We start from the raw sequence: 26,459 nt of genomic DNA on the forward strand, positions 1-26,459 counted from the left end.
GCACTGGGCGAAAAGTCAAGACCCAACATGCATCAGTACCAATGACTTTTTGTGTCTCTGTAACGTGTGTTCAACTGACATCTCAGTCCTGTGGCGCTCTTCTGTGCTTGTGCTTTTCATCTCCGGCCAAGAAGGAACAAAATGATTCAGAATGTCTTACTTGAGATGAAGAATCGCCAGGTCCGAGTCAAGCCAGCCACAATAAAGGCCGGCCGTTTGCCAGATCCCTGGCTGTTGCCCCCTTACCCCGGGGCCGCCTTCTCTTTTCGGCCGTCGGTGTGCGCCGAGAGGGCTTGCGCCATGCCCGTCATCGGCATCGGCTTCGGACACATCCCGGCCCTTACGCCAGAGAGAGAGAGCTTTCCAAGCCAGGAACAAAATCACGAGAGCAAAAGCTCCCCCTGATGCCCCTGGCTCCCCTGAACGCCTTTGATGGACGCCTTGCCCAGTATGGGATGACGGCGCATGCGACCGCTTGCTAGTTCGGTCGTGGCCAACCAGGCTCGGAGAACCAGGGGTGATGGTGTTGACGGCCCTTTTGTCGGTCCCGCCGCGGCAACAGACAAGATCAAATAGACACGCCATCTACAAAGGTAACTTTTTTTTTTTTTGCATCTCCACGATAATACGTTACATGGTCCGGCTCCGGGGACCTTTGCGTGGCGGTTCAGCAAGGATCATTGTGCTGTTTAGGGGTTAGCCAGACAAAAATAAGCACCGATCCGAGATACCGCCGGATCGACTAAATCGAGCATCAGGGGAGCCATGGACAAAGAAGAGTCTGTCAACGACAGGTGACGGGTAATACAGGAGTTGCGGTGTAACGTGCTGCATATAGACAGGTGGCCGAGGTGCTCGGTCAAGGCAGCAAGGAAAAAAGAAGATGATAGCAAGCGGAGCGAAGACATCCTACTTGTGCAGCTGGAAATATAATTTTCCGCGTGTTCAAAGTCCATGCCGAATTATTTATGCTGGGACCAGTCGATCTGGCAGTTGCCAATTCCTTTCACTTCCGGCTTTGCAGGACACTGCAGGACTTGAGGTCGACAGGTGAAACCAGGTTGCGAGGTTGCGTTCAGCTGCAACTGTGCATGGGGTCATGGCAAACAAAAAACCGGAGTCTCGTTTACGGAACCGATATGCTTATGTGACGGCGTTGACCAATGCGTCGCTGGCACCATCGCGGCCAGCTCCGTGGCGCCTACTGGTAGCTTTGGCCACACCAGCTCCGCGGCCTTGGGGTCTGTACAGCTGCATCTTGTTCAGGCTGCCGGCACGTCTGCATGAAGCACGGCACTGACCAGCCGGCTGCGTAAATGAGCCCTGACCACACCTTTGAACGAGGCATTACACAAGGACTGGCAGCATGTGATGGCCTTGTACCACAAGATTCTTTGAGCTACATGTGAGATTTCCGCAGGACATTTACTCCGGTAAGCTGCAACGTATATGAATTGGGAGTTTAACCGGAAATCATAGTCCACAACAGATTCGCTGAGCTGCTGCATCGCTGGTATTTCGGTGAGGGATCGGATATATGATAGGATCTCCATATCTGGTCCAATAAGCACTCCATGATGAATATGGGTCCTCGGCTGGCCATTCTGCAGGACCATCAGTAGTCGATGCTGCATTCGAGTCTGCCATCGTGCTCTTTTTCAATTGGGAAGTAGTGGCGGTCTAGCCACGACAGAATGAAAGCGTACGAGGTTTCGACCACGGAAAGTGACAGCCTGATTCAGCCATCGTCCCACGAATCTCATGCACTGTGACAAGGGAGAACAGGGGTCTGGTTGATGGGCCGGCAACCCCTGCCCCAGTCTGAAGGTTGCGCAGACGCTCGCTAGACTGGCACCTGGGTTTCTAGAACGTCGGGCTGGCAGCGGCCCATTCGATAGCGCAGATGTCAAGGTCAGAGACAGTGGTTTCAATGACACACTCTCGAGACGTCAAGTAAAGCTAATATTAGCTTTACATCGTGCAACTTAAAGCAGCCTGCCCCGCTGTTGCTGTTATCCGTGAAGCTGACAGGGAGGACAAGGCGTCGATAGAACGAGTACGAGGCCAGGAGGATGCGCTTCCAGGGGTCGAGAGGACGGGGATGCTGATGGAGTGGTGTGAACGAGCCAACGACCAGTACCAGCCAGCCATTGGTGGTGATGATTGACGAGGTGGCCCCCTCACGGACCGACGGTTGGGCTGGACAGTGACAGCCAGGGCCCAGTTGTAAGCGTGCCTGCGTGGTAACGATGCGCTGTTTGTGTCTGTAATGCTGAACTGCGTCGATTTCTCGCCGTTTGTTCTAATAGGCTGTGATAGGCAGTGCAGCTTCTCTGCGTTGGGCTCTGCCTAGGAGGTGGGCCGGGCGGTTTTAGTGGACGCCACTGGCAGCAAATGTCTTGAGTGGGCGTGCAAGTATAGGTTTATGTTTTCTTTTTCTCGTCCTCTAGCATGAGTTTGAGTGCATATTGATTTCAATGCCCGAGAAATGCACTATCCTGTGGTAGGGTTGCACGGGCTGTAGCTGTGGCTTGTTGATGCTGTGTTCAATGAGCGGGAGTGAGGGTGTCCCGCCGGCAGTTTGACGGAAGGACGGGATAGGAGACAGACTCAATTATTCCAAAACCAGCTTGTGTAGGTTGTCAATCACCTTGTTGGTTGGGTATGGCTCTACTGTTAGGGAAATACTGAAAGACGATGATCACTTTAGCCATAAGCTGCTGATCCAGGGCTTAATTACAAATACAAAAGCCATGTTGAAACGAATGAAACATCATCATAAATAGGCTAGGAGGCGTAGAGTGGTGTCAGACAAGGACGGGCTGGCCGGGGGTACGCTCGCAGAAACACTCTTACAAAATAGAGAGCCTGTCATGAATTACGCCGTGGCCGTCGGAAGGGCGCATCAAAATCAGAATGCGTGGAGGGGAAACCTGACGAGAGCTGGATCAACTGCGGGCGTCGTTGTGGCGTTTGATATGCGGCATCCGCTGTCGGCCTGGCTGGGCAGCCTTTTCTTGGTCGGCAGTGACGGAAGTGTGTTTTGTGTGGTGGTTTTCCGGACAGTCTGTAGGACATTTGGTTTATTACCCCGCCGGGAGCAAATCGACAGAGACAAGAGGCCGATGGCATGAGTTCGAATCTAGGCAAATGATAGGCCAGAGTATGGGGCATGAGTTGGCGTCTGGCCGGCTGGGTACATGATGCGTCGGAGACAGGGAGATGGTGGTGTGTGTGAGGCGAGCTGTGGGCAGAGAGCAGGCCCAATAATAATCCAGCTGGCAAAGGTCGACGGGGTGCATGTCGTGTAGAAAAGACTCAGAAGCAGCGAGAGGGTTGTATTCAGTGCCGGCTAGTCTGTGCGGTGCAAGTCCGTCCGAACAGCGAGGGCTACTGCGGGCTGCAGGTAAGGTGTCTTGGTCTCATCAGTCTCAGCTTGGCGTTTGCCCAAGCATCCAAGGGCATGGCATGGCAGTTACCAGTAACTATGGCAGCGAAGCAAGGTGGTGGTGGTGTGCAGATGGCACGCCGTGCTTGGTTCCTGGGGACGCCCCTAGCCGTCCCTGATCCCCTGTCGCTAACCAGCGTTGGCGTGGTCGTGGACCGTCTCCTGCAGGCTAGGCCTTTGCTGGCATTTTAAGCGTCGAGGCGGCGGACCTGAGGTCAAAGCGAAGGCTGAAACGGTGCCGCTGGAGCAGCACGCCGCACGCCAACGCGCAGGAGGAGTTGGTGTGGGAGGAGCGGGCGGAGCAGCATTTGCATGGCTCCAAGTACATTAAAGCGATGCCATTGGCGACGAGGACCAAGAAGACCCTGCAAGTGACGAGCTGATGGGCGTACAGAGTACGGAGTGCAGATTAGACAAATGGATATGAAGGTTGAAGGTCGGCCGGATGCCGATGGATGGGGGTAACGTATGTCTCTGCCGTAATTATCAAAGAAACAGCAGCCGGGGATATGAAGGTGGAGAGGTGAAGGAGAAGAAGCGGGTTGGGGGACCTAGAAGGCGGTTTGGTGGGCACCAAGACTGGACTGGGCCTGGTAGCCTGGCGGGCACTGACACTGGCCCTGTCTGACTGTTGACTGCTGACTGGGGCCTCTGGCTGGTACTCTGGACCCGTCTGTCTGTCGTGGACTCGTGGACGCTTTGGCTGGTGCGAGGGAGAGGGAAAGGAGGAGCCACAATTGGTGGCGCACACGTCAAGGGAGGGAGAGAAGAGAAGAAGAATGGAAGCATTCCGTTACCATGTGGATTGACTAATGGCAATAATGCGAGAGAAGAAATGTCTGTGAGGCGGCCAAGGAAGCGCATTGAGAGGCAGAGGACATGAACGTGCGATGACGGCGGCTGCAGTTGGTGGTATCTTGGCTGGCAATCTGGATAGCCTGCCAGCTTGCTGATGAGGCACGCCGTGCCACTGCCGCTGCCACTGCCGCAGTCTCGTAGATCGGTTCGGCCGTAGGTAGAGGTGATCGATGGGCAGATAGGTAGGCAGGCAGGCAACAGGCAGACAGGCAGGCAATTAGCCAGTGGTGGGCGCAGCAGAGTTGCCAGATGCAATATTGATGTCTGGCATAAATACCAATTTACATACATGGCCAAGGCGAGCAACCCTGAGCTACCAGCCATCCAAGCAACTTGGCCGTCCGTTGTCCTTCATGTGCAATCCGCTGTGCTGGTAAACAGTAGTTCTGGTAGAAGGCCGTGACCAGTTCCATCGGTACGGCCCATCTGCACCCACAGCGGCTCCACGTCCCGTCAACGTGACTCCTTTTGGCTGTTCCTCTGAAGTTGCCCTCCACTCCCTTGTTGGGCCTCTTTCATGGCCTGCTAATCTGCCCCAGAATGAGCTGGTTTTCTTTTAGTTGGGTTGGGCTGGGCTGCTGGCTGCTTAAGCTGGGGATCAGTCAGGAACAGCAAGGCCATCTCAGGCACGGATGCTGATACTGAGTAGCTAGGCATGCAGGCATGCAAACATGTATGTACCTGTACGTACCAAATGCCGTTGCATCCCCAGGTAATTGGTGGCTGAACTGAGCCTGCGATGGACTCTTTCCTTTTGCTTCCTCACCATCGCATATGCTCGTTTACTTTCTCTCTCTCTCTCTCTTCTACTCCGTACTGCTGACTACTTTGCTACACCCCGGCCGGGTTGGGAGATGAGCAGTCCGGGCGTTGCGCTCCAGTCCCACGATCAGCCCTGACATGCGCCGCAACTCAGCGGGGTCAATGGCAAAAGATGATGAAGATAAGAAAAGTACGGATATCAGAGCAAGAAATTTGAATAAAGTAAAACACGCAAGTAATAAGAGAGCGGGAATATTTTCTATTTTGCCAGCATTGCCCGCATGCTCAGATACCAAGCCCCAAGACCAAGACACCTGGCTAGCTACCTACCTACCTACAGGTACCTACCTACCTACCTACCTAGCCGATGCGCATGCTGCGGGCCTGTTAATGCCACCAAGCGGCCTACACCATCCACTAAACATCCACCACGCCCACTGTACTCGATACTCACAGGTACCTTTTTGCCTCTACCTACCAGTACAAGCACCCCGGCCTCCTTCCCTGCTACTGCATCTCCCCCAAACAAGCCTGCCAAGCGCCCTCACCTCTTTCGTCCGCTCCTCCAAGCAACGACTTCTTAGTTGCATCCCTTTCCCACGCATTCGTCCTGCTGCACGCACCACCCCATCGCCAATCTTTACATTAACTTTAGCTCCCGCCGTCTTCCGTCCCTCGTACGCATCTTCATCTTGACCTCTGGTGCATCCTTCCCTACCAATTCCTCCCTAGACCGCTCCAGTCCAATCCCTTCCTCGCCGTCCGCCGCCGTTGTTTCGACGCCTCTGCAAACGGCTGACTAGCCACCGATCGAGCTGCCGATTACCACAACCGCTAGTCCGAAGAGAAAAGGAAGAATCTGCGACTAGACTTTACGACGACACTGTGAACCCGCCTGTGGACCCTGCGTCGCTTGACTTCACGCCTCCTCCAGCATGATATCTTAGCACTCGCTCCCCACGCCGCGCCAACGACTTCCCTGCGGCCCGGCCCGGCCCTGCGACAGACAGCACAATGGACATCCTCGAGGGCTTCCTGCTTGTGCCTCCCGATCGCAGCCAAATACTTGGAAGAGCTAGCTGGAAAGTGCGTGCTTGCTCCGTCTTCGCGTCCCATGCGCCTTTGTTAATAGCCCCCCTCTGATTCTAGGCGCGATACGTTCTCGTCGGTCGAAAAGCACCAGTCCTCCGGGACAATGCTCACAATTGCTACAATGGGAATCGCACGCTCCCCAAAAACTTGCCCAAAGCCGCCAGCGACGAATACTTCGTATCTGTATACAAGCACAAGGTATGCTTCCCCGTCTTGAGTCCCCACGCCGCTCTTCTTGCTTAACAATTCTCAGGATGACTTTGAGCCCATTCAACAATGGAGCGCATCGTTGATCACCGATTGCCAGGTGCAGAATGTCTCCCACCGAAAGCAAACCGTTGCTCAGCCCACTCTCGTCATAACTCTTGCCGACAAGGAGCGCAAGCGCCGTTCTAGCCGTGCTGCTGGACTTGTATCCTCAAATAAAGACTCGGGCTCAACTGCTCTCTGGTTCCGCACGCCTTCGGGCAACCCGCAGCACACTCTTGATGATTGGGCTCGGTTCATCTTGTCCAAAAAGTCCATGTCCAACTCGGAGAGTCCCGTATCTCCCGTTTTCACCAGCCCCTTCACCTCGCGCAGCCGAGATATGCCAGAATACTTTCAAAGACCTGGAAGCAGTGGCAACCGCCTGCAGCACAAGAGCTCTACCGCAACATATTCGACAGGTCCTAGGGATCGCCCTGTGACGTTCAGCTCCGAGTCCCCTAGCTTGCGTTCCAAACGCAGCGACCTCTCCTCTCCTTCTACTACAAACCATAATTATCCTATTCCTGGCCAATTGTACACAACGGTACTGCCGACTGACATTGGCCCCTCTGGCGAGCACAACGGCGACTCTAGAGAAGGGTGGGCGACTGGCTCGACCCACGGTCGCTCAACCGTCAACTCACCCGCCAACATACCCGCCAACATACCCGCCCACATGCGAGACAGCATGACCAGCCACGGATATTTCGGCGAGATGCCCGACGTGAACGCACCTCCAGCCCCAGGCGAAACCATTCTCGATCGAGCCTTCAAACTCGGCCATGTTCCGTTCGCAATCCCAGATGTTCCTGGGCAGGAAAAGCTGAGCTCCATTGCCAGATTCGATGCCTTGATGCGGGACGCTGAGCAACGACGTTTACAAAAACAGGCGGCCGAAAAGAGAAACCGTCTAGCGCTTCAAAGCAGATTTGATGATAACGACTCCTCGGAAGAGACACAGTCCGATGGCTCTCACGGTGCAGCTACCGGAGACGACGCATACGGGCAATCTCGGAAAGCAGAGTTGATTTCACCAACGGCGCAAAGGGCTCTAGACTTTATAGCTGAGCGAAAGGCCCAAGGCCATCCTAGCCACCGACCCTCAGCTTCTCGAAATCACCTAAGTTTTCATGCCGATAGGGCGCCAGCTGCCATAATCACGGCACCGCCGGTGCGTCCTCACACCGCTCACGCCAAAAGCCGACCCGGCGCGCAGCGCACACAAAGCACTCCTCATCTCGTCGCCTCACCGGGGACCCTTGACGTACCCAATTTGCCTAGCAAGATCCACGAGGATCCGCGCAAGCCCCCAGCTGAGAAGCGCATTTCTGGCTCAAGCTCAAAGAGACTGAGTCTGAATGATATAACCAAACGATTCTCGAGCACGAGCAGTCTGTTGCTTGTGCAGACAAACGCCAGTGGTGCCAGCAGTCGTCGAAGCAGCGAAGTCGACGTCAACCCTCCTGCGCCGCGAACCAATCTCTCCATTCGTGGAAACAGTCAGGCTGCCAGAAGCCGGGAAGATCAAAAGTGCGGCTGGCGAGGCAGTGTCAACGTCGTATCGTCCGAGGGCGGCTTTTTGTAAACCGCTCCATCATGACTTGGGCCTATTACTCGGGATGCGATGCATCAAGTCACTGCACGAGCTTGGCGACGAGAGTTGTACCAACAGCAAAAAAGTGATGCCATCTTCACCACGACGGTTGTTGCGCTTGGCTAGCAATCCTGCATTTATTATACCTTGTTGTCTTTTATTACTTGCATCATGCCCTTTCTTCTTCCTTCTTCCTCTCCAATCACGACACTCACGACGCCAAGAACAGCAACCCTATATTTTTTACCTCTTTATCCGCACCGCTACGAACCTGATTTTATGAAAGACTGCGTTGTCGCGTTTGTGTTTGGTTCGCCGTCCCCATATCCCGATAGCCTTTGCGCTTTTCGACTGACTCGGATTCTCATTTATCTCTGGTCATTTTGTTTTAACAATGATTTGTTCTACTTTTTTTTTGTGATATACACCTTCGAATATTGGAGGCTTCTCTCTTTTTCGTTATACATATATGGGGATAATACACAAAGTGTTGTACATAGCTCGAATACCACAAGACTATTTTCTTCATCTTGCCCTTGTTTGTCTGTCAAGTTACGTCTTTGCTCGTCAATTACTCGTATGGTAAACTTTTTTATCTTTTATTGGAAAGATGCAAAAACGCTCTGTAAATTTTCTGCGTAGATTTGGCGCCACGTAGCTAAAACCTTTTTCTTCTCACGTACCTTGTTCACTCCCTCGACCCCGGAATCCGGTCTTCATCCCGTTGCATTAAAGTCGCTCCACATGATATGCCCATGGTAATTTTACTCCCTCCTCTGCCAAATATGCTCTGTACTTTCCTAAATGCTTCATGTTCCTTTTCTTTTAGAACATCTCAACTTCGTTGTATCTGTACACAGGCTCCTTTAATAAAGGTACTGCGCAATCGCCTGTTGCTGGTCCTGGGGCAGGCGCTCCGAGATGAAGCCCTGCAAGGCGCCGTTGTGGCGCTGGTTGGCGCCCACCATGTATTCCTTGACCCATTTCGGTACATCTTGGACCCCGGGAAAATCGTCACGCGCCGGAGGTTTGCAAGTGTTGAGCGGCGTGTACGAGGTGCCGAAGCCAATATCATCCACGGGCGACTCGGCCAGAATCTCGTCACCACCGCCGGCCGCCACGGCTGGTGGGTTGGCCAGCAAAGACAGCAGGATACGGCAAGTGTTGCCCCACCCCTTCATGAACTTTTGCGCAAAGACGGTCGAGTCGCACAGTGTCTTGGTCAGTGAGATAACGGCCAGCTTGCGGTCAACAGGTCGAGCAAGCTTTTCCGTCTCGGCGAGCACAAACGGCGGGTATACCTGAGCGAACGCCTTTTCGTCCAGCTTGTCCGAGTGCTTGATGAAAAAGTCGGTGCCGTAACCGGCCTCGAGTCGGGAGCTGACAAGGTGGAAGAAGCGGACGAAACGAAGCTTGAGAGCCTGGCCAGGGTTGCCTTGCAATTTGGTGTATATGAGTTGTATGATAGTACCAAAGTACTGGTCGAGTACAGTTCTGCGATTTAAAATTAGTAGAGGGATGGAGAGGCGATGTTGCTAGTCTACTTACGGCTCAAAAGCCTTGACAGAGGCATCAAGAATGTCAAAGGCATTCAGTTCAAATTTCTTGCTGCTGAGAAGATTCTGGAAAATGCCCAGTAGTGGCTCCAGCTGGTTATTCGCCGCAATGTCAGCAGAAGCTTTGGGGATAACGGCCGACAAGAGCCTGGTGCAGGCGGGGATGTTGCCTCTAGTTTCCCATATGGGAGCTGCAAGCAGTGGCTGTAAGAGCCCCTTGTAATTGTCCGAAATGGTCTCCGCAGGGCTCGATTCGAGAAGCTGAGCGAGAATCTGGAAAACATAGGGCATAAACTCTGTCACGTCCTCGGCGAGAATCTCGTGAAAGGGGCCCCAAAGCTTGGCATTGAGAACCGGGGCATTGGTAGCGGCGCAGTAACGAACCAAGGCACCCATGGCTTCGAAATGGTAGTAGTAGAAGCGAGGGTTGCTGGGGTTTTGCTTCATAATGTTCGTAATAGCAATAAGGTGAGTCAGCGCGTTGTCGAGAATCGGGGCGGCGCCATCCTTGATGACGATGAGGATGCGCATAACACAGCGCATCAAAAACTCGTTTTCTTGCAGCTTTGCCGGGCTGGGATCCTTCTCGATGAGTTTGAAGAGGTGGTCCAGCAGATCCTTGGATAGAGGCTCAACGTCTTGGCGGTTAAACGTGTGGTTACCATTGTCGTCTGTCAAGAAAAGTACACGCTCGACGGCGATAGCGGCATACGTGTAAACGACGTAGTTGGACGAGTTGAGATTCTGAACCAGAGGTCCAATGGCTTGCTTCCACTGCTCCTTGTTGAGCTGACTTCGGAATGTGTACAGGAACTTGATAGCATCGACCTTGGGAATCGGCTCCGAGTCATCAGAGGCGACAAGATCCGAGGCAACATGTTGCTGAAAAAAGTCAACAATGTTGACCAGGGGATTAACCGTCTTGACACCCTGCGCAGCGGTAACGGCTCCCTTGGCGGCAATAGACAGGAATAAGTAAATAGCGGTGTCTTTGGCCTTCCAGTCCGTCTTTCCGAGGTTCAGGTAGTGGTTGATGTATTTAGAGACTGCGGTAGTGACGAGGCTCTCGAATTTCTCTTGCAGCTTGCGGAGGAAGTCAGTGGCAGAGCGTCTGCGTGAATCGTTGTCGGAGCCTTCCAAATCGCGACGAATGTACTCGATCGGCTCGTCTTCGAATAGCTCGACGTCGGATTCGCGAAGGGTGACGTTGGGCAGTATAACCTTTTCGACGATTTGCGTGATGACATCCTCGCTATTGAACAATCCAGAGTACTGCGCCGTGGCAGTGACAGCCGTGAGGAAGTGCAGAGCCTTGCTGACAATCGTGTCGTACTTCGTTTCAGTGCCAGTAGCTGACAGCAAGTTCCAGGCGCTGGTGATGAACGGCTGGCAGTACTGGGAAAATTCTTCGTCGTATTTGAAGGTGTATAGGACAAGGATCTCGCAGATGTTGGCCTTGACCGTGTCGACAACGCTGACTTCAGACTCGTCGTCGGTGTCAAGCAGCGGGTTCGTGTATGTCAGGTACTTGTGGAGAAGTTCGGCTATGCTGGAGAGGTTCTCTTCGAAAATGGGAGGGAGATCGTGGCTCGAAAGGTCGTGCATGATCTTGATCTGGAGATCGAGGGTCTCGAACCAGCCTTGAAGGGCCTGCTTGTCGTTGGCATGCTCTTGGATCTTCCTGTCTGTAGTCTGTGTTTGCTTCCGTTAGCGGGTCACTAGAGAGGGATGGGGACGGAAATACGCACGACAAGCAGGTGGAAAAATTGCTCGCCAAAGGTCTGTAGCACATGGTTGATTTCAATGTACAGTTCGTCCGTCTTTCCTAGAGGGCGCCATCTGCTAAAAATGGAGTGTGCAACTTCGAGAACGCCCACGTTGATCTTGGGATCAGTGCCAGAAAAGCGGCTGACGAGGTCCTTCAGACAGATGGTTAGTTGCCTGTCATGAGCGACGCAGCAAGGAAGCGTACCTGTGTGAGGGTCTCCCACCGCCTCCAAAAGTCGGAGTCAGCAATGACGCTGATTGCTTCGCCAAGCTGTGCCTGCACATTAGGAGGGCAAGCAATCATGAGACCGACGAGGCGCTCCTTGATGGTCTGAACCTCGGACTCCGAGATTTTGTAGTTTCCTTCCTCGTCCTAGGGTATGTTAGCTGGGCGCGTGCGTCGAGGCTGGTTGCGTGGACCGAGGAGGGCGCGCGCGTTGGACGGCGGACGTACGACGTAATTTGTGCGGATAAAGTTTTTGAACGCGAGAGCAGCGGCGAGTCTCGTGTTGGCCGGGGCAGATTCGTTGCTGACAATGGTAAGAAGAGCCAGCGAGTATTGGGGCTTTGAAGCCTCCTGCTTCAAGGCCAATTCGGCTGGCGGCGTTTGTTTATTAGCTTGGAGAACAGAGGCGGGGCCCAGGGTGCGAGCTGGAGGCTGGCTACCTTTTCTGTGCTGGGAAGGATCGAGGGTAGCATTGAGCAGCTGAGCGATTTGCTCCATCTCGGCCGCCATTTTGAATAAGCGTGTGCGGGCTACAACCAGGGCGTGGTGAAGATGATGGAGGCAGAAGCTGGATGGCAGTGTTGTGGACTTTTCGTGGTTGCGGGACAACGCAGGCAGCTGAGTGGGGGAGGCGGTGCTTTATTAACTGCCAGTACAGCAACAGATGCTCTGGAGTTGGCCCAAGCTCCGGTGAAAGCCTCGTGCGACTGCGCTATGGTACCGAGCGGAAGCTGAAGAAGTTACAAAACATTGTTTGTGACATTTGTATTTTCCATTTTATAAGCCAAGGTAGTGAAGCAGAAGCTACATTGTTCGGTCGAGCTATCAATAACTACCCCGCTACAGAATAAGTTACCCAGCGCCAGCACGCGCCGAGTCGAAACTGGTCATCTTGTCGCACCAAGCAAGATGTTTGGATACCGATATTTAAACGAGTGTAGAAATTATTCATAGAGCAGAAGTTCTGTGGCATAGGACATGTACATGGACCGGGCCAGAGTCGTCGATTTTCAGATGGTCTTATATTTTCCTTGGTACATCGGCAATCGAACGGCTGGTAGAATGGGCTACTTATACTCCGTACGGAGTACAGACAGGGCAGCTTCACGGCTTTGCAGGCGCCTCAAACACACGAGGCAAGGCACGGCACGGCAGATGTGTTACTCGGATACAGCTTCTTGGGTGTATTAGCAGCGGTAATTGCATCAAGGCACCGACCAAGTCGCAGATCTGGCTCGAAGCTGCGTTTGCCGTTTGACGGGCGTCAGCTAGCGTCCTGTTGAGCATTCACGGTATGATAGGTCAGATAGAGGTTTCGTCGCTGGCGTTTGCAGGTCAATACATGGACAGCCGGCGAGTTTGGTAGCAAAGTATCCATAATAAGCTACGTACTCAGTAGGTGGGTACAGTGCCCCTGTTTCCTGCGGTACTTGAAGCTTGCAGACAACCATGTTATAAGGTAGATGTCTATCTAGGTACCTACCTAGGTACCAGTAGGTAGGTGTCACGCAAGCCATTTGACATGACGGCACGGAATTTTTGGGAGACGGCCAAGGATGTACAGATGGCAAGAGCCCGTACCTTGAATACCTGGTAGAGCCTTTTTTTCTTCTTTTTCTTCTTTTCTTTTCGTGTCACAGCTGGACCTTGAACCCCTGCCATCACGTCTGCTCATCAGCCGCCATTGAGCTGCCCCGTGCCTCCCGCAGCTCCCCCTGTAACGCCCCTGCAGCAGCAGCCATAAACAGCATGGCCAGGGTATCTTAGCACCTTCTCTAGTTAGGCACAGGGTAGTTCGTTAAGCTACCTAGAGCCGCCGTCACCCGCAGCGCCAGCTCCTTCGCCGCTTTAAGCTTTTTGCCCAGAAAAAGCTCTGCTTCATTTTTCTCTGCAGCCCGCTGCCCACCTACCAGTGAGTAAGTTACGGATACAGATTACTGCTGTACCCATCGCCGCCTTAGTCAGGATCCTACCTATCTCGTTCGTCACCTGCTCCCATCACCACGCCACTTCCGCCTCGTCTTTCTGCATTTCGTTTCGCATCTTCGACTGCTTCTTCTTTCTTTACCGATAGCGAAACAGCTGCCGTGCTTCTCTTTTACCGTCCAACACCTCCCCACCCCCGCCGATGATCCTGCTATAGCTCTCTAGCATCGCAGCTAGTGTGGTAGTGACGGCACCCTCTCACCTCTTCCTCCTTCCTTTTGCGATCAATCCTACTCCCCGCCGCCCTCCCGATCCTCGACCTTTGTCTCCCGTCTCGTCTCGGTCCAGCAATCCGATCGCTGCTTCTCTACCCTGCTCCTCTATGCGGTCGCTTACACAATCTGAAATTCTTGTCGGCCTTTGAATTCTCAAGGTCGCCAACAGGTACGCATCTCTGCCGTCGCATAGCAGCCCACCTGCACCGCTACCCAATGCACTTTGCGCAAACCCCAGCCAGTCCCTGGCCAAGCAGCCAGTGCTGTCTGTGATGCGGGGAGCAGCCTGAAGCTTGCTCTTGTGTCTGCGCCCTTCGTTGTGTGCGCCCATACTTTCGGCATATGCTTGTCGTGTAACCATTTCTGCGTCATTCCGGCTAGCACAGCTAACAACACCCTCCTCCGTTCTAGTCCCTTTCCTCGACACGTTGCGCCCAAGACGACGAGCACATGTCTCGACAGCCCGACAATGATGTGCCGTCATCAGAGTCGGTCCGCCCTAGCGGCCTCAGCAGTGTGCTCCGGGGACTTACCAGCTCCAAAAGTACACGCTCGCCGCCGCATATCCCATCGCCCGCTGCAGCTCAGCCCAAGACTGAGTTTGTAAATGCCACCCCCATACACTCTCGGGGTCTTGCCACAAACCACATGGACGCCCTCGAGCTTCTGATTTCGGGTACCCCCGCCGAGCGTATATCCGCCGCCGATACCCTGCGATACGCAATTTCCGAATACCCATTGAATCCTGTCCTTGATATATGGTATGCCGCCAAGGACTTGGTCGACGAGCAGAAGCCACAAGCTGTCCGAATTGCCGGGTGGGAGCTTTTGACCGAGTGTGTGAAGCACACCTCCTCGACAGATCTCGAACGGCAAGAATATTTCCAGACGATAACCGCCCCGGCCCACCCCGACGACTTTCATCTGCAGCTAGCCGCCCTCGTTGATTTAACCAATGGCGGCCGCAAATTGGCAGGCTTTGACTACGAAACCATTCCGTTATTGATAGAGTGGCTTCATCAAGCTTACAACGCTGCCCGGTTGGCGCGCAAAAATGCAGCAAGGGGCTCAAAGTCAGCCAAACGAGCAAACGCGTCAGGCGAGGACCAAAATCTAGCACAGCTCTTTTCTTTTGTTCACGACGTTATGAAATTCGGCTACAACACGGCCAGCGAGGCCACCGTGTCTAAGCTTATCGATATGCTGCTCAATATCTGCATGAGCACGAGCGTGGAAGACGATCTCAAATCTTGTATTTCTATCCTCGATGTCATTGTTACATTTGGATCTATTCCCAACGACAAGCTTAAAGAATGTGTTCAGGTTTTGGGTTCCATTTTCTGCCTTGTTCCCGGCCTTCACAAGGGGTCTTGGCATACACTTGCCAATCTTTTCAAGTCTCACAATGGCCAGGCTACTGTGCGTATTTTGCTTGATATCCTCCGAAATTTATCATCAGATTCTTCCAACGACAGAGACACCAGCAGGGAAATTCGTGGTGCACTTGCGGTACTTCAAAAGCTTCTGGCTAAGAGCACAGATAAAGGATACCCAACTGTTCCGTATGCCCTGCTGGTTGACGGTTTGGCAAACGCTTTGAAGGCGTCAAATTCTACAAGGGTATACGGGTCTATCATACAGATTCTCAACGCTTTATTCGACGATGGAGCTGGTCAACTGCACAAGCTACTTATTGATGAAGATTGGTCCATTGCCCTGCGCGTGTGCGCCCAGTGCTACACTCGTGTCACTGCGGCTGTCGGCGATAAAACTGCCAAGGAAGAATCTGCTGAAGAATTTCTTGTCGCCGAGTTGACAACTCTAATTGCGCGTCTTGATCTTTTGATGAACCAAAAGACGGCCAACTATATTCCCCGTCAGACAATTGTCAACTTTTTTACACAAGCTCCAGAGCTGCTTCCCAATGCCACTGCGATAACGGTCCTCAACTATTTCCAAGAGTTTAGGTGTTGTTCGCCGTCCGACTTGGACTGGGAGGAAAACATTTCTTTGGTACTAAACGCCTTCTTTCTTAACCGCAAGCGACCTTCCAAGACGCGTCTCATCGCGTTGAGCACAATCATGGACGCATATGATGTCGTGGAACTTGTCGGTGATGGAGCCGAGCAGAACTTTATTCCTCGGCTTACCAAGCGAATCATTCAAGACGTTGCAGAGGAAAATGATATTCCTGTCCTCAATGCCATCATGGCATTCATCATTTCTGTGGCCAAATCTTGCGATATGGAACTATTCAACTACATCATGGACATCCTCAAAGGTATTGTTCCTAATGACAGGCTCATGTCGCCAGTCCTTGGTTCCGCTCCCACAATCCCCAGTATCGCAGGTGACGCTGAAAAGCGCGATCTGTTGTCCTACGAATCGCCGTCCAACACTGTGACCCGAGCCTATGTCACCATGTTTCTGCAGTTGATGAATTCTCACCAGGATAAAAGCGTTGCTCTTCTCAACGTCCTGATTAACATTGCCAAATCCGCCCACTGCGAGGTTGACGCGCGGTTATGTGCCATGAAGCTGCTATTCAGACTTCGTGCAGACTGGGCGTATAGAATATATGTCACCGACGATTTAGATGTCGACTTTTTAGCGTCTTCGATATGTCGCACAGAGGCAGCTCTAGCCAAGAAAAAGACCGAGGAGGCCGCGGAGACGATGCGGCCTTCTCGAAACGATCATGGAGTTCAGGTTCGCCCATCCAGAGGCGTCTCATTCAGCCACAGCGAGCGAGGCATACCTGTTCGAGCAGCAAGTGGCACGAGCGTCAGAGCAACTGCCAAGCACCAGCAGCTGTGGCAGTATCCCGACCCCAAGGCCTTGCCCTGCCAAGCTCCGACGGCAATAAGTCCCATATTACTGTCTCATGTAGAGCAGGATACTTCGGCGGATTCATCTTCCTCGGGCTCATCAACACCTACTACAACCCACTCACCGGACATTTCTGCCTGGCTTGATGGTATCCTGGCTATACTTCAGGGTGCAGACTGGGAAATCTATAGCTTCGTGCTGGTACACCTGCCACTGCAGTTGAGCAACCACGCCCTCTTTCAAAGTGCAGTCTCGCAAATCCAAGAGCTCCGCAAGGTAGTTTGTGATCATTTGCGCACAAATACGCTTCCAGAGCCTCCGAACATTCATGGCCTCAGAAAGGCAGATGTAGCCATTTGTCTATATCAGAGTTTGACAGTGATTCTGAGCTATCATGAATATTTTCAAAAGTCAGACGAGGACGAAATTGTCAAGACTTTTGCGCAGGGTATTTCAGGGTGGGAACGCTCTGCCAAAGCATGCATCCACGCACTCTCTATCTGCTGCCATGAACTTCCACTATCCATGAGCAAGTCTCTGGTCCAAATTTTGACGCAGATGGCGCAAATCATTACACAGCCTCATGTTTCGGTCCATATTTTGGAGTTTCTCTCATGCTTGAGCCGAATGCACAACGTTTATGTCAACTTTAGAGAAGAAGAATTTCGCACTGTTTTCGGCATCTGTTTTCGATACCTTGATTACGCGAGAGAAAAGCGGCATTCCAACCGAAGCAGCAGAACCAGCGAGGTGTCGACGCCGGTGACACCGCAATCTGGTCATCCCGAGAGCAGCCACAATCCTCCATCGGACGACTTGCCACAATACGTGCATGCCATTGCTTATCATGCAATCATCTTTTGGTTCCTGGCCCTAAAACTCCCCGATAGAGCCAACCATGTATCGTGGATCGTTCGAAAACTGTTTACCGATGTGGACGGCCCTGCGCAACAAGTTGAAGAACAAGCCATCACTTCTGTCGACTTTATGCAGCGTGTTACGTATGCTGATGCGGACGAATCTGCCAAGGACCCGTACTTTACGGAAGACCGGTTTGGCCAGATTGGAAAGAAGCGTTGGCTCATTGGAAATAGCATCGTTACCGTGAAACAAGCCACACTCACCGGCTGGGCGCACATCGTTAAGCGGCAACCGTCAGGTACTTCAGCCTATACAATTCGTGAAGCCTATCGGCCGCCGCCGCTGCATCAAATTGAGAATCACTTGGACATTGCCAGAGAAGGCCAGTCAACGAGCCATGCGATAATGCCCAACCACATCCTAGTGCAGCTCCTGTCACCCATCCCGCAGAGCTTCGATGCTGCACGACCTATTGCATTACCTGATGACGATGCCGTCGATCGAGCTATTCGTGTCTTTGATCGAAGCTCCAGTCTTGATGGGCACAAGGTCGGCGTCATTTACATCGGCGAGGGTCAGACGGACGAGGCTGAAATTCTGGCCAACGTGTCTGGAAGCAGCGATTACATTGAGTTTCTCAACAATTTGGGCACCCTGACCAGACTGAGGGGGGCCACGTTCAATACTCAAGGGTTGGACCGCGAATATGACACGGACGGCGAGTACACATTCTGCTGGCGTGATAGAGTGACTGAGATTGTGTTTCACGTCACAACGCAAATGCCAACCAACCTCGAGCGGGACCCTTCGTGTACCCTAAAGAAGCGGCACATTGGTAATGACTTTGTCAACATCATTTTCAACGACTCTGGCAATCCGTTCAGATTTGACACGTTCCCAAGCCAGTTTAACTTTGTCAACATTGTGATCACCCCAGCCTCGCGAGCGTCCTTTATCGTCCGGAGAGAGACCAAGCCTGAGGCGGAGTCGGCTCAGCCATTCTACATGGTCAAGGTCATGAGCAAGCCGGGCTTTCCGCCAATCTCGCCAGCGTCAGAGACCAAGATGGTATCGTTGAGAGCACTACCCGGTTTTATTCGACTGCTGGCTCTGAATGCGACCATGTTCGCCATGGTATGGCATAGTCAGGAAGGCGGAGAGCACATCTCGTCTTGGACCAGTCGTCTCCGCGAAATTAAACGTCTGCGGGAACGGTATGGAACCAAGAACGCGACCGTCGCGTCGTCGCCTCCTGGGACGTCCTTGTCAGGTGGTCCAGCTCTAGGACCTGGAGATGCCTCACGGCCTGGCAGTAGCGTACGAGACAGTCTCAACAGTCTTCGTCGCACCAGCGTGGCAACGTTTTTTACCAACACCAGCGAACAGACTTCTCACCGGTCGTCTGTGTTGTCTACGTCTACCACTACGAACGACACGGAGGTTGGTTTCTTGACCAATCCCGCCTGTTCTGTTGTGGATTCTGTAGATTTCACGAAATGGGCCTCTTGATTAGGGCTCATTTTTTCTTTGAATTTATTGGTGGAAAAAGAGTAGTCGGAACTTTGCTTACGGGTTGCATTCAGAGAAGACAAAAAGTTTGGGAGGCGTACAGTGATTTGATTGTTGAAATTTAGCGGCTAATGTACAATTGTCTCGGGTATTGTCCTTCTAGAATCGTGCTCAAAACTTTGTGTTTTGCATACTATACCACTTAGCTTCTACAAGGAGAGGTCTGTATTTATTTAGCGACAGGAATCAGGGATGAGAATGTTTCCGGTTGTAGAAACAATCCTTGCCATAAGCTCAGACGCGGTATTGACTTGGCACGATCAGTTCTTACCAATTCCAGAAGTGCTACTGAAATGTTGTGCTCCCCTGTGAAGAATCACACTAGCGGAATCTGAGCTAGTATATGTAGACGTCCTTGAGACTAGGTAGAATAATAGAATGAACGCACTGTATCTGATTGATTTGACTCTTTGACAGATGTTTCTGGCTCTAGGGTAGGCAGTGTCTGTTGGTGCAATCTGGGCGGCGGCCCATTAAACACCAACGCGTCTTCTTTGGCGTTGAGGCGCCCACTACACGTACCTCATCCGTCAACGTCGGAAACGGCAAAGACGCTCTCTTAAAACGGCGATTAAACACATTCGCGATGCATAATCCTTTATAGCGTCCGGAAGCTTCATTCATTTACCGATTTAAAACCTCCCCACCGTCGTAGGCGGCGCGCCACGATGCCGGCCGCTGGAGACGATGAGATTACCAACTTGGTCGCGGACATTGTCGCTGGTATGAGACGCTCACTCACCCATTACCCCCAGTCTCATTTCATATATCCCCTCTTAGATATTCCATCAACTTGTGCATCGTTTTTCTCTAAGCGAGCCCTGCTAACACAAAATCCTACCTCTAACAGCCTCCAAGCTGGCCCCTAAGGCCCGCGCGACGCTCGTCAAGCCGTCGGTCAACAGCCTGGCGTCGCTCGCGTACGAGCGGGGGCTGCTCCCGGAGGCGCTAGACGAGCTGCTGACGCTCATCACGACGCCGAACCTGCTGGACCAGGCGAGCCTGGGCGTGCTGCTGCGCAGCCTGTACCCGGTGACGCGGGTGTCGGGCGCCTGCGCGCTGCGCGTCGTGGGCGCGCTAGGCCACGGCCGGCTGAAGCCGTCGATGGCGATGCAGGCGCTGCTGCTGCGCTGGCTCATCATGGTGCACCACGTGCTCGAGGCGCCCGGCGTGCTGTCGCAGGCGTACCCGGTGCTGTTCAACCTGCTTGACACGGCGGCGATACGGCCCCAGCTGACGCATCTGCTGGCGCTGATAACGAGGCGGAAGCACGTGCGGCCGTTTCGGATCCAGAATTTGTAGGTCTTCTCTGTAAAGAGATGGATTTGTGAGATTTGAGACTAACAGCATTGGAAAAGACTAAACTTGTCACGGCAAACAGGTAATGATCCGACGCTGGTCGGTTTGCTGCGTGTATACAAAGACTACTACCCGGAAATTATTGTCGGCGAGGCAGTGCGCGGACGAGCTTCTGCGTTCAAGGTATGATGGGCATTTGTCAGATGAGGCCGCGTGACTGGGCTGACCCATGAGCAAAGCATCCCGATCCGTCGTGGGGGGAAAGACTGGCTGCACTACAAGAGGCGCATCTGCAACAGACGCAAGAGCGCATGTCGCGGCCGCGGGATGCTTTCCGCGTGCACAAGACTGTCGGGCGCGGCCAGAGGAACAAGGCCCTCCCGTCTGTGCACACCTCGCACGCTACAGAGGTAACGTTTGATATGCACTCTACGCCATGGTCGTGGACAAGCGCACTAACATGGGAGGCAAGGACTCGGTGACGCTGGAAGAAATTGAAAACGTGCAGAGCTTTGTGGACAAGATGGACAAGCTGGAGCTGCCCAACCAGCTGGTCGCGGTGCTGGCCGACCCCCTCCTGCAGAAGCTGCTGCTGCTGCGGCCCAGCGCCGAGTCGTTCTTGCGCGTGGCCAACTGGCTGAACGCGGCGCTGCAGGATGTCCTCGACGGCGACGCGGACGATGCGATGCTGTGGGAGATTATGGAGGTTGTGCGCGACTTTGTGGTGCAGACCAAGGTAAGCGGAACCGCCGCTGGCCTAGCAAGTATCTGTCTTTTGCTAACGGTGCAGAACTTACCGTCTACTGTGCTCAATTTCTTTGCACGCTTCTTTTCGCTCTGGAGCGGTTCGGGGAATAAAGCCTGCATCTTTGAGATTCTTGCGTATACGCCCCTCCATGACTTCCAAGGCAAGTATTTTTCTCCATGTCTCTTGTGCCAAGAACGAGTAGTAATGACAGACCAAACCAGAGCTGTACCGGGCTGTCTTTCAACCCCTGGAAGCCGCCGTCGCCGATAACCAGCCTGCCACGCAGCTGGGGCTGCTCAACATGTACACCAACTTGGTGCATCACTGGGCCGCCGTCCTGCGCTCCAACAAGAACATCCCGGCCCACGCCAGCCGCACCATCACCAGCACCGTGCAGCACGCCGGCACGCTCGCCCTCACCCTGCTGCAGACGGACCCGACGCTGTCGAGCGAGTCGGCCATTCTCGCCTTTTACGAGCAGAACCTGGCGCTGCTCACCGACGACGCGCTCAAGCACTACATCTGCATCGGGCTGCCGCCGTCGGTGCTCATCTACCTGCTCGTCTTCAGCCAGTCGCTGGCCACGGTCGCGCGCCTGTGCCACATCATGGCCAGCTACAAAAAGGGCTTCGAGACGGCCATGAAGATCCGCGGCAGCCCCGACACGCCCACCATTGACGCCTCATCGTACACAAACGACGACGTGAACCGCTACAACGGCAACCTGCTCGACATTGTCAACCTGCACTGGCGCATGCGCGCCTTTGACGTGGAGAAGGAGGTCGAGCAGGGGTGCATGCTGCCGCGGGCGGCGCGCGCGCGCCTCGCGCGGTACGTGGCGGCGGTGGACCGCGGCGGGTTCGCGCTCGCGGCGGCGCTCTCGCTGTCGTACTCGCCGCTGTTTTGCCTGCAGAGCATCGAGACGCTGCGCGTGCTCGAGGACCGCCAGATTGCCGACGTGGACGCGGCGATTGAGACGCGCCACGCGGGGCCCGTCTCGCAGGAGAGCCTGCGCAAGCTCGGCACGTCGGGCGGCATACGCATCGGCTTCAACGGGTACCGGGCTAGCGTGCTGGAGACCCTGCGCGCCAAGGGCATGGCCGGCGTCGAGGAGCTGCTCAAGGTCAGCATGCCGTCGGTGGCCAAGGCGATTGAGAGCTGGGCTGGCAAGGACTCGTGAAGAGGGGGAACTTGATTTCTTTCTTGTAGACTATCAAGGGCGGTATAATGATGTAATGCGATGAATGATGAAAAGATGCTCGTGAATGGTGTTTCAATTTGTGGCTATGTAGAAATGTGAGAAGCTGGAAGTCGAGGTTCCGCTAACGTGTCCAGTTGAAGTGGACGAGATGTTGTATATCTGTCATGTGTTTTCATGTTCCATGCCCGTCTTGTTGAAGTACAGGGTATCATTTAAAAAGAAGAAAGGAAAATGCAAGCCGAATCGCTCCTAACCCACGCATCATGCTAAATGTTGAAGAACTCCAAAAACTAAATCATGGAGAGCGTATGAGTCTGCAGTGTTGAGGTCTGCGCTCCGCCCGCCCAAGATGTCAAAACGCCCGTCAAAAAGCACCGTCCGTTGAATGATGTGTGCCGTGTTTGTCTATGCCCTTTCCCATGCTGCAAAGCCTATTGTTAAAATCAGGTTGTTGTTGTTTCCGAGATGCCAAAAAGTTGTGTGTTTCTAATGTTAAAGTTTAGAAACGTCCGTAGTCATGATGCGTTGCCGAATAAAATGTGTTGAATAAAACAAGAAGAGAAGAAGAGAAGAGGAGAAAAAGGGCTAATGAGCCTTGGGCTTGGACTCGTCTCCGTATCCGCCGACGCGCATGCCGCCAAAGCCATACGTCTTGCCCTCGGAGCCGCGGTTGATGCCGCTGCGGGGCCCGCGGGCCCTCAAGTCGTCGCGGAGCCAGGTCATGACGAGCTCGCCGAGGCGCGAGTTGCCGGTATCGCCGACGGTGCCGTCAATGGTGGCGAGCATGGCGTCGGCCGTGTCCCACTCCTTGACGGCGCCCATGTGCATGTGGACGAGGTGCGTGGGCCAGCCGGCGAGGTTGTCGAGGATGTGGGTGGCGTAGACGATGGTGCACTCGCGCGTCTCCGTCTCGCGCTTGAGCCAGGCGAGGAACTCGGCGCGGCTGAGCACGTCAAGGTCGACGGTGATCTCGTCGAGGAAGAGCACGGTCCAGGGCCGCAGCAGGCCCATGGCGAGCTGCACGCGGCGGCGCTCGCCGTCCGAGACGGCGTGCATGCGCCAGTTGGTGTCAATGTCGAGCATGGCGACGAGCTCGTCGCGGCGCGCGGGGAAGGCGTCGCCGCCGACGCTGCGCAGGAGCTCGTCGACGCCCATGTCGGTCCGCACAATCGGGTTCAGCACCCACTCGAGGCCGAGGTACGTGACGCCCTCGAGGCCCTGGTGGAAGGGATCGACGCCGCCGATGGAGATGGTGCCGTGCGGGCACAGGCGCTTGCCGGCGAGGAGACGTAGTAGAGTAGTCTTGCCGGCGCCGTTGGCGCCGATGAGGAGCGTGCGCGAGCGCGGGGGGAGGTCGAGCGTGATGTTGTACACGCCGGTCGAGTAGTCGGGGAAGGTGTAGGAGAGGTCGTTGACCGCGATGGACGGCGGGTTCTGCTTGGAGGGCATGATGGCGGTGGCGGCGACAGTGGGGGGAATTGAGGATTGAGGGAAGGAGGAGATGGGGGGGGGGGGGGGGGGGGGGGAGGTGTGAAAGGACGATGGTGAGAAGATGGAAAGGGAGAAGATTTGTAGAGGAGTCGTTCGATGTCGGAGAAAATTTGCCAGTCAGACCATCGTCGGCGGTCAATGTGGTGGGGTAGCAAACGCGGGGCAGTGACGGCGACACTACGATTCAGGCTGGGAGAACGGCAGAAGTCAGTCACTGTGATGCAGGCACAGGTAGTTGTGGGATGATATGGAATTGGCCAAGGTGCAAAATTGGTGACTATATTTGCCAATTCGACAGAGACCATTTCTGGTCCAGTTCGTCTGATGCATGCAGATCAGGGTCCATCCTGCAAGGCTTCTCAGTTAAGCTTGGGGTCGTATTGAAACCGCGCCATCAATCCCTCGACATAAACCTCTTATTTCTTCTTCAGAAAAGGGAAGCCTCATAAATCCAGGGCTTCCTTTACACAGATGATGCATGAACGCTACCAATGACTGCAAGGAGCTGTTCTGCAACGAAGCGGACATTCAGTCGCGATTACTATGCCACCGTTGGGGATAAATTTCAAACAAGAACTTATCGCTCCCAAAGTAAGCATTATCTATGCAAGACTGAAAGCAGAAAATAGCCTGTAAAAAATTGAGTCGGTCACAGAGGTAGTTTATCGTCTGTCTTGACAGCCTGCGCCCAGCCAGCCTCCCCGCGGTGCCACTTTACGCGCCAACCCGGCGTCGCGTAAAACGCGGGTACCTTGCACTTTATTCTTTATACCACCCAGCTTGCGACTGTAGCTTGCTTGCAACAACAATTTGTGACCTTGAAATCTGTGTTATTTCCTTCTCATCCTTTGAACAATTCTCTGCCTTCTACATCTCCACCGCACATTTCCAAATCACCCCGCCATGGTGACCCTCGAGGAGGTGTCTGGGAGCTTGCTCCAAAAGCCATCGTGAGCTGCTCCCATCCCCAGTGCGCCGACGCTTTTTGCGCGGCGCCAAACTCCCGACAATGACAACTGTACTGACGAAAATCATCCCTTCCAGAGACACGCCCCTCTCCGTCCCGCCCCGAGACGAATCCTCCTACAAGCCCCTCTCGACCTTTACCCTCGACCAGCAGCGCTCCTACAAGCAGCAGTACGGCGACATGTACTTTTTGCGCCTCACCAAGATCAAGCCCGCCGTCGAGCAGGTCGCGGCCGCCTCGTGGGACGGCACCACCATTGGCGGCGAAACGGCTAGCAAGGTCGACCGCGTCCTCGACGTGCGGCAGGGCGAGCTGTGCTGGGTGGCCGGCACCGTCTACATGGACATGGCGCTGAAGCCCAATATCCTGGAAGACGTATCCAAAGATGTAAGCTGCGCATTGGTGGCGCAAATCAACTAAACCTGGCCCCTTTGACTGACCCGTTCTGCAGCGCTGGCTATCCGCACCCATCTCGACGCAGAAATACTACTCGGACGACGGCAGCGACCAGGTCACCCTCGAAGACGACTCGGGCCGCATCCGGCTCGTCGGCGACGTTCTAAAGACGGTCCCATTGGTGACGGGCTGCATCATTGCCGTGATGGGTACGGAAAACACGAGCGGCGAGTTCGAAGTCCTGGACCTCAAGTTCCCCGATCTGCCGCCCCAGCCTGAACGCTGGGCGCTCTCTGGCGGCGCGTCCAACGGCGCCGGCGCCAAGACCAACGGCAAGCACAAGCAAGAAGATACGGAAATGACAGACGGCAGCATATCCTCGCCAAATAACAACCACAAGCAAATAGCCATCGTGTCTGGACTGTCGTTTTCGGGCGTCGACGCCTCGGCTGCCGTCGAGGTCAACCTGCTGCTCGAGTACCTTCTCGGCGAGAGCCTCAGCGCCGGTGCCCAGTCGCAGGCCTCGCATATTGGCCGTCTCATCATTGCAGGCGACTCCATCAGCCAGGTGAGCACGACCAAGGAAGCCGTCGCCGCCGCGGCCGAGGACGAAAAGAAGTCGGTGGCGAGCAGCAAAAAGTACGGCTACGACGCGAGCGCGTACAATGCGCTGCCCTCGCAGCTCTTTGACGAGTTTGTCAGCGAGCTGCTGCCGTCGATGCCCGTGACGCTGCTCCCCGGCGCCAAGGACCCGGCCAACGCGAGCTACCCCCAGCAGCCGCTGCACACGGCACTGTTCCCGTCGGCGCGTGCATTTGGCGCGGACCCGACGAAAACGGGCGTGCCGGGGTGGTTTGACAGCGTGACGAACCCGTGGGAGGCCGAGGTTGAGGGCTGGCGCGTGCTGGGCACGGGTGGTCAGAATGTAGACGACGTATTCAAGTATGTCGATAGCGACGACAGGCTGGGCATGATGGAGGCCATGTGCCGGTGGCGGTGCTGCGCGCCGACTGCGCCGGACACACTATGTAAGTGACGGCTTTTCTGGATTTTCTTTTGCCATTATCAAAGACTGTGCTAATTATGGCATCGGCAGGGAGCTACCCGTTCCAGGATGACGACCCGTTTGTGCTCAAGGCCTGCCCGCACCTGTACTTTGTCGGCAACCAGCCCGAGTTTGGCACGCGGATGATCCACGGACCCGACGGGCAGAGCGTGCGCCTCGTCGCGGTGCCAGCGTTTGTGACAAGCAAGGAGATTGTGCTGGTGGACATGGAGACGCTCGACGTGAGCAAGGTCAAGATTGAGACGTCGTAGGGGAGGGCAGTAGTGGAAGAAGCAAGAA

The 26,459-nt window shown here is 54.3% G+C and overlaps 6 protein-coding genes across 6 annotated transcripts; 4 read left to right on the forward strand and 2 right to left on the reverse strand.

Annotated features, from left to right (window-relative positions):
• Positions 1-6,082: 6,082 nt before the first annotated feature.
• Positions 6,083-7,994, forward strand: LMH87_004345 (uncharacterized protein; the record flags this gene model as incomplete). Its single annotated transcript, XM_056195549.1, has 3 exons — positions 6,083-6,154; positions 6,218-6,358; positions 6,414-7,994. The coding sequence occupies 3 exons, from the start codon at positions 6,083-6,085 to the stop codon at positions 7,992-7,994; spliced, it is 1,794 nt and encodes a 597-aa protein (XP_056049166.1).
• Positions 7,995-8,869: 875 nt separating this feature from the next.
• LMH87_004346 (uncharacterized protein) lies at positions 8,870-12,062 on the reverse strand (the record flags this gene model as incomplete). Its single annotated transcript, XM_056195550.1, has 6 exons — positions 8,870-9,497; positions 9,552-11,251; positions 11,308-11,478; positions 11,532-11,699; positions 11,781-11,923; positions 11,993-12,062. 6 exons carry the CDS (start codon positions 12,060-12,062, stop codon positions 8,870-8,872), a joined length of 2,880 nt encoding a protein of 959 aa, XP_056049167.1.
• Positions 12,063-14,203: 2,141 nt separating this feature from the next.
• LMH87_004347 (uncharacterized protein) lies at positions 14,204-18,952 on the forward strand (the record flags this gene model as incomplete). Its single annotated transcript, XM_056195551.1, has 1 exon — positions 14,204-18,952. The coding sequence occupies one exon, from the start codon at positions 14,204-14,206 to the stop codon at positions 18,950-18,952; it is 4,749 nt and encodes a 1,582-aa protein (XP_056049168.1).
• Positions 18,953-19,680: 728 nt separating this feature from the next.
• LMH87_004348 (uncharacterized protein) lies at positions 19,681-22,239 on the forward strand (the record flags this gene model as incomplete). Its single annotated transcript, XM_056195553.1, has 7 exons — positions 19,681-19,735; positions 19,863-20,310; positions 20,371-20,494; positions 20,551-20,721; positions 20,784-21,047; positions 21,102-21,219; positions 21,281-22,239. 7 exons carry the CDS (start codon positions 19,681-19,683, stop codon positions 22,237-22,239), a joined length of 2,139 nt encoding a protein of 712 aa, XP_056049169.1.
• A 606-nt stretch (positions 22,240-22,845) lies between these two features.
• LMH87_004349 (uncharacterized protein) lies at positions 22,846-23,709 on the reverse strand (the record flags this gene model as incomplete). Its single annotated transcript, XM_056195554.1, has 1 exon — positions 22,846-23,709. One exon carries the CDS (start codon positions 23,707-23,709, stop codon positions 22,846-22,848), a length of 864 nt encoding a protein of 287 aa, XP_056049170.1.
• A 945-nt stretch (positions 23,710-24,654) lies between these two features.
• LMH87_004350 (uncharacterized protein) lies at positions 24,655-26,431 on the forward strand (the record flags this gene model as incomplete). Its single annotated transcript, XM_056195555.1, has 4 exons — positions 24,655-24,701; positions 24,796-25,105; positions 25,170-26,142; positions 26,211-26,431. 4 exons carry the CDS (start codon positions 24,655-24,657, stop codon positions 26,429-26,431), a joined length of 1,551 nt encoding a protein of 516 aa, XP_056049171.1.
• Between the last annotated feature and the right edge of the window lie 28 nt (positions 26,432-26,459).

This window comes from Akanthomyces muscarius, chromosome 2 (genome assembly GCF_028009165.1).
Source record: "Akanthomyces muscarius strain Ve6 chromosome 2, whole genome shotgun sequence".
NCBI classification, from domain to species: Eukaryota; Fungi; Ascomycota; class Sordariomycetes; order Hypocreales; family Cordycipitaceae; genus Akanthomyces; species Akanthomyces muscarius.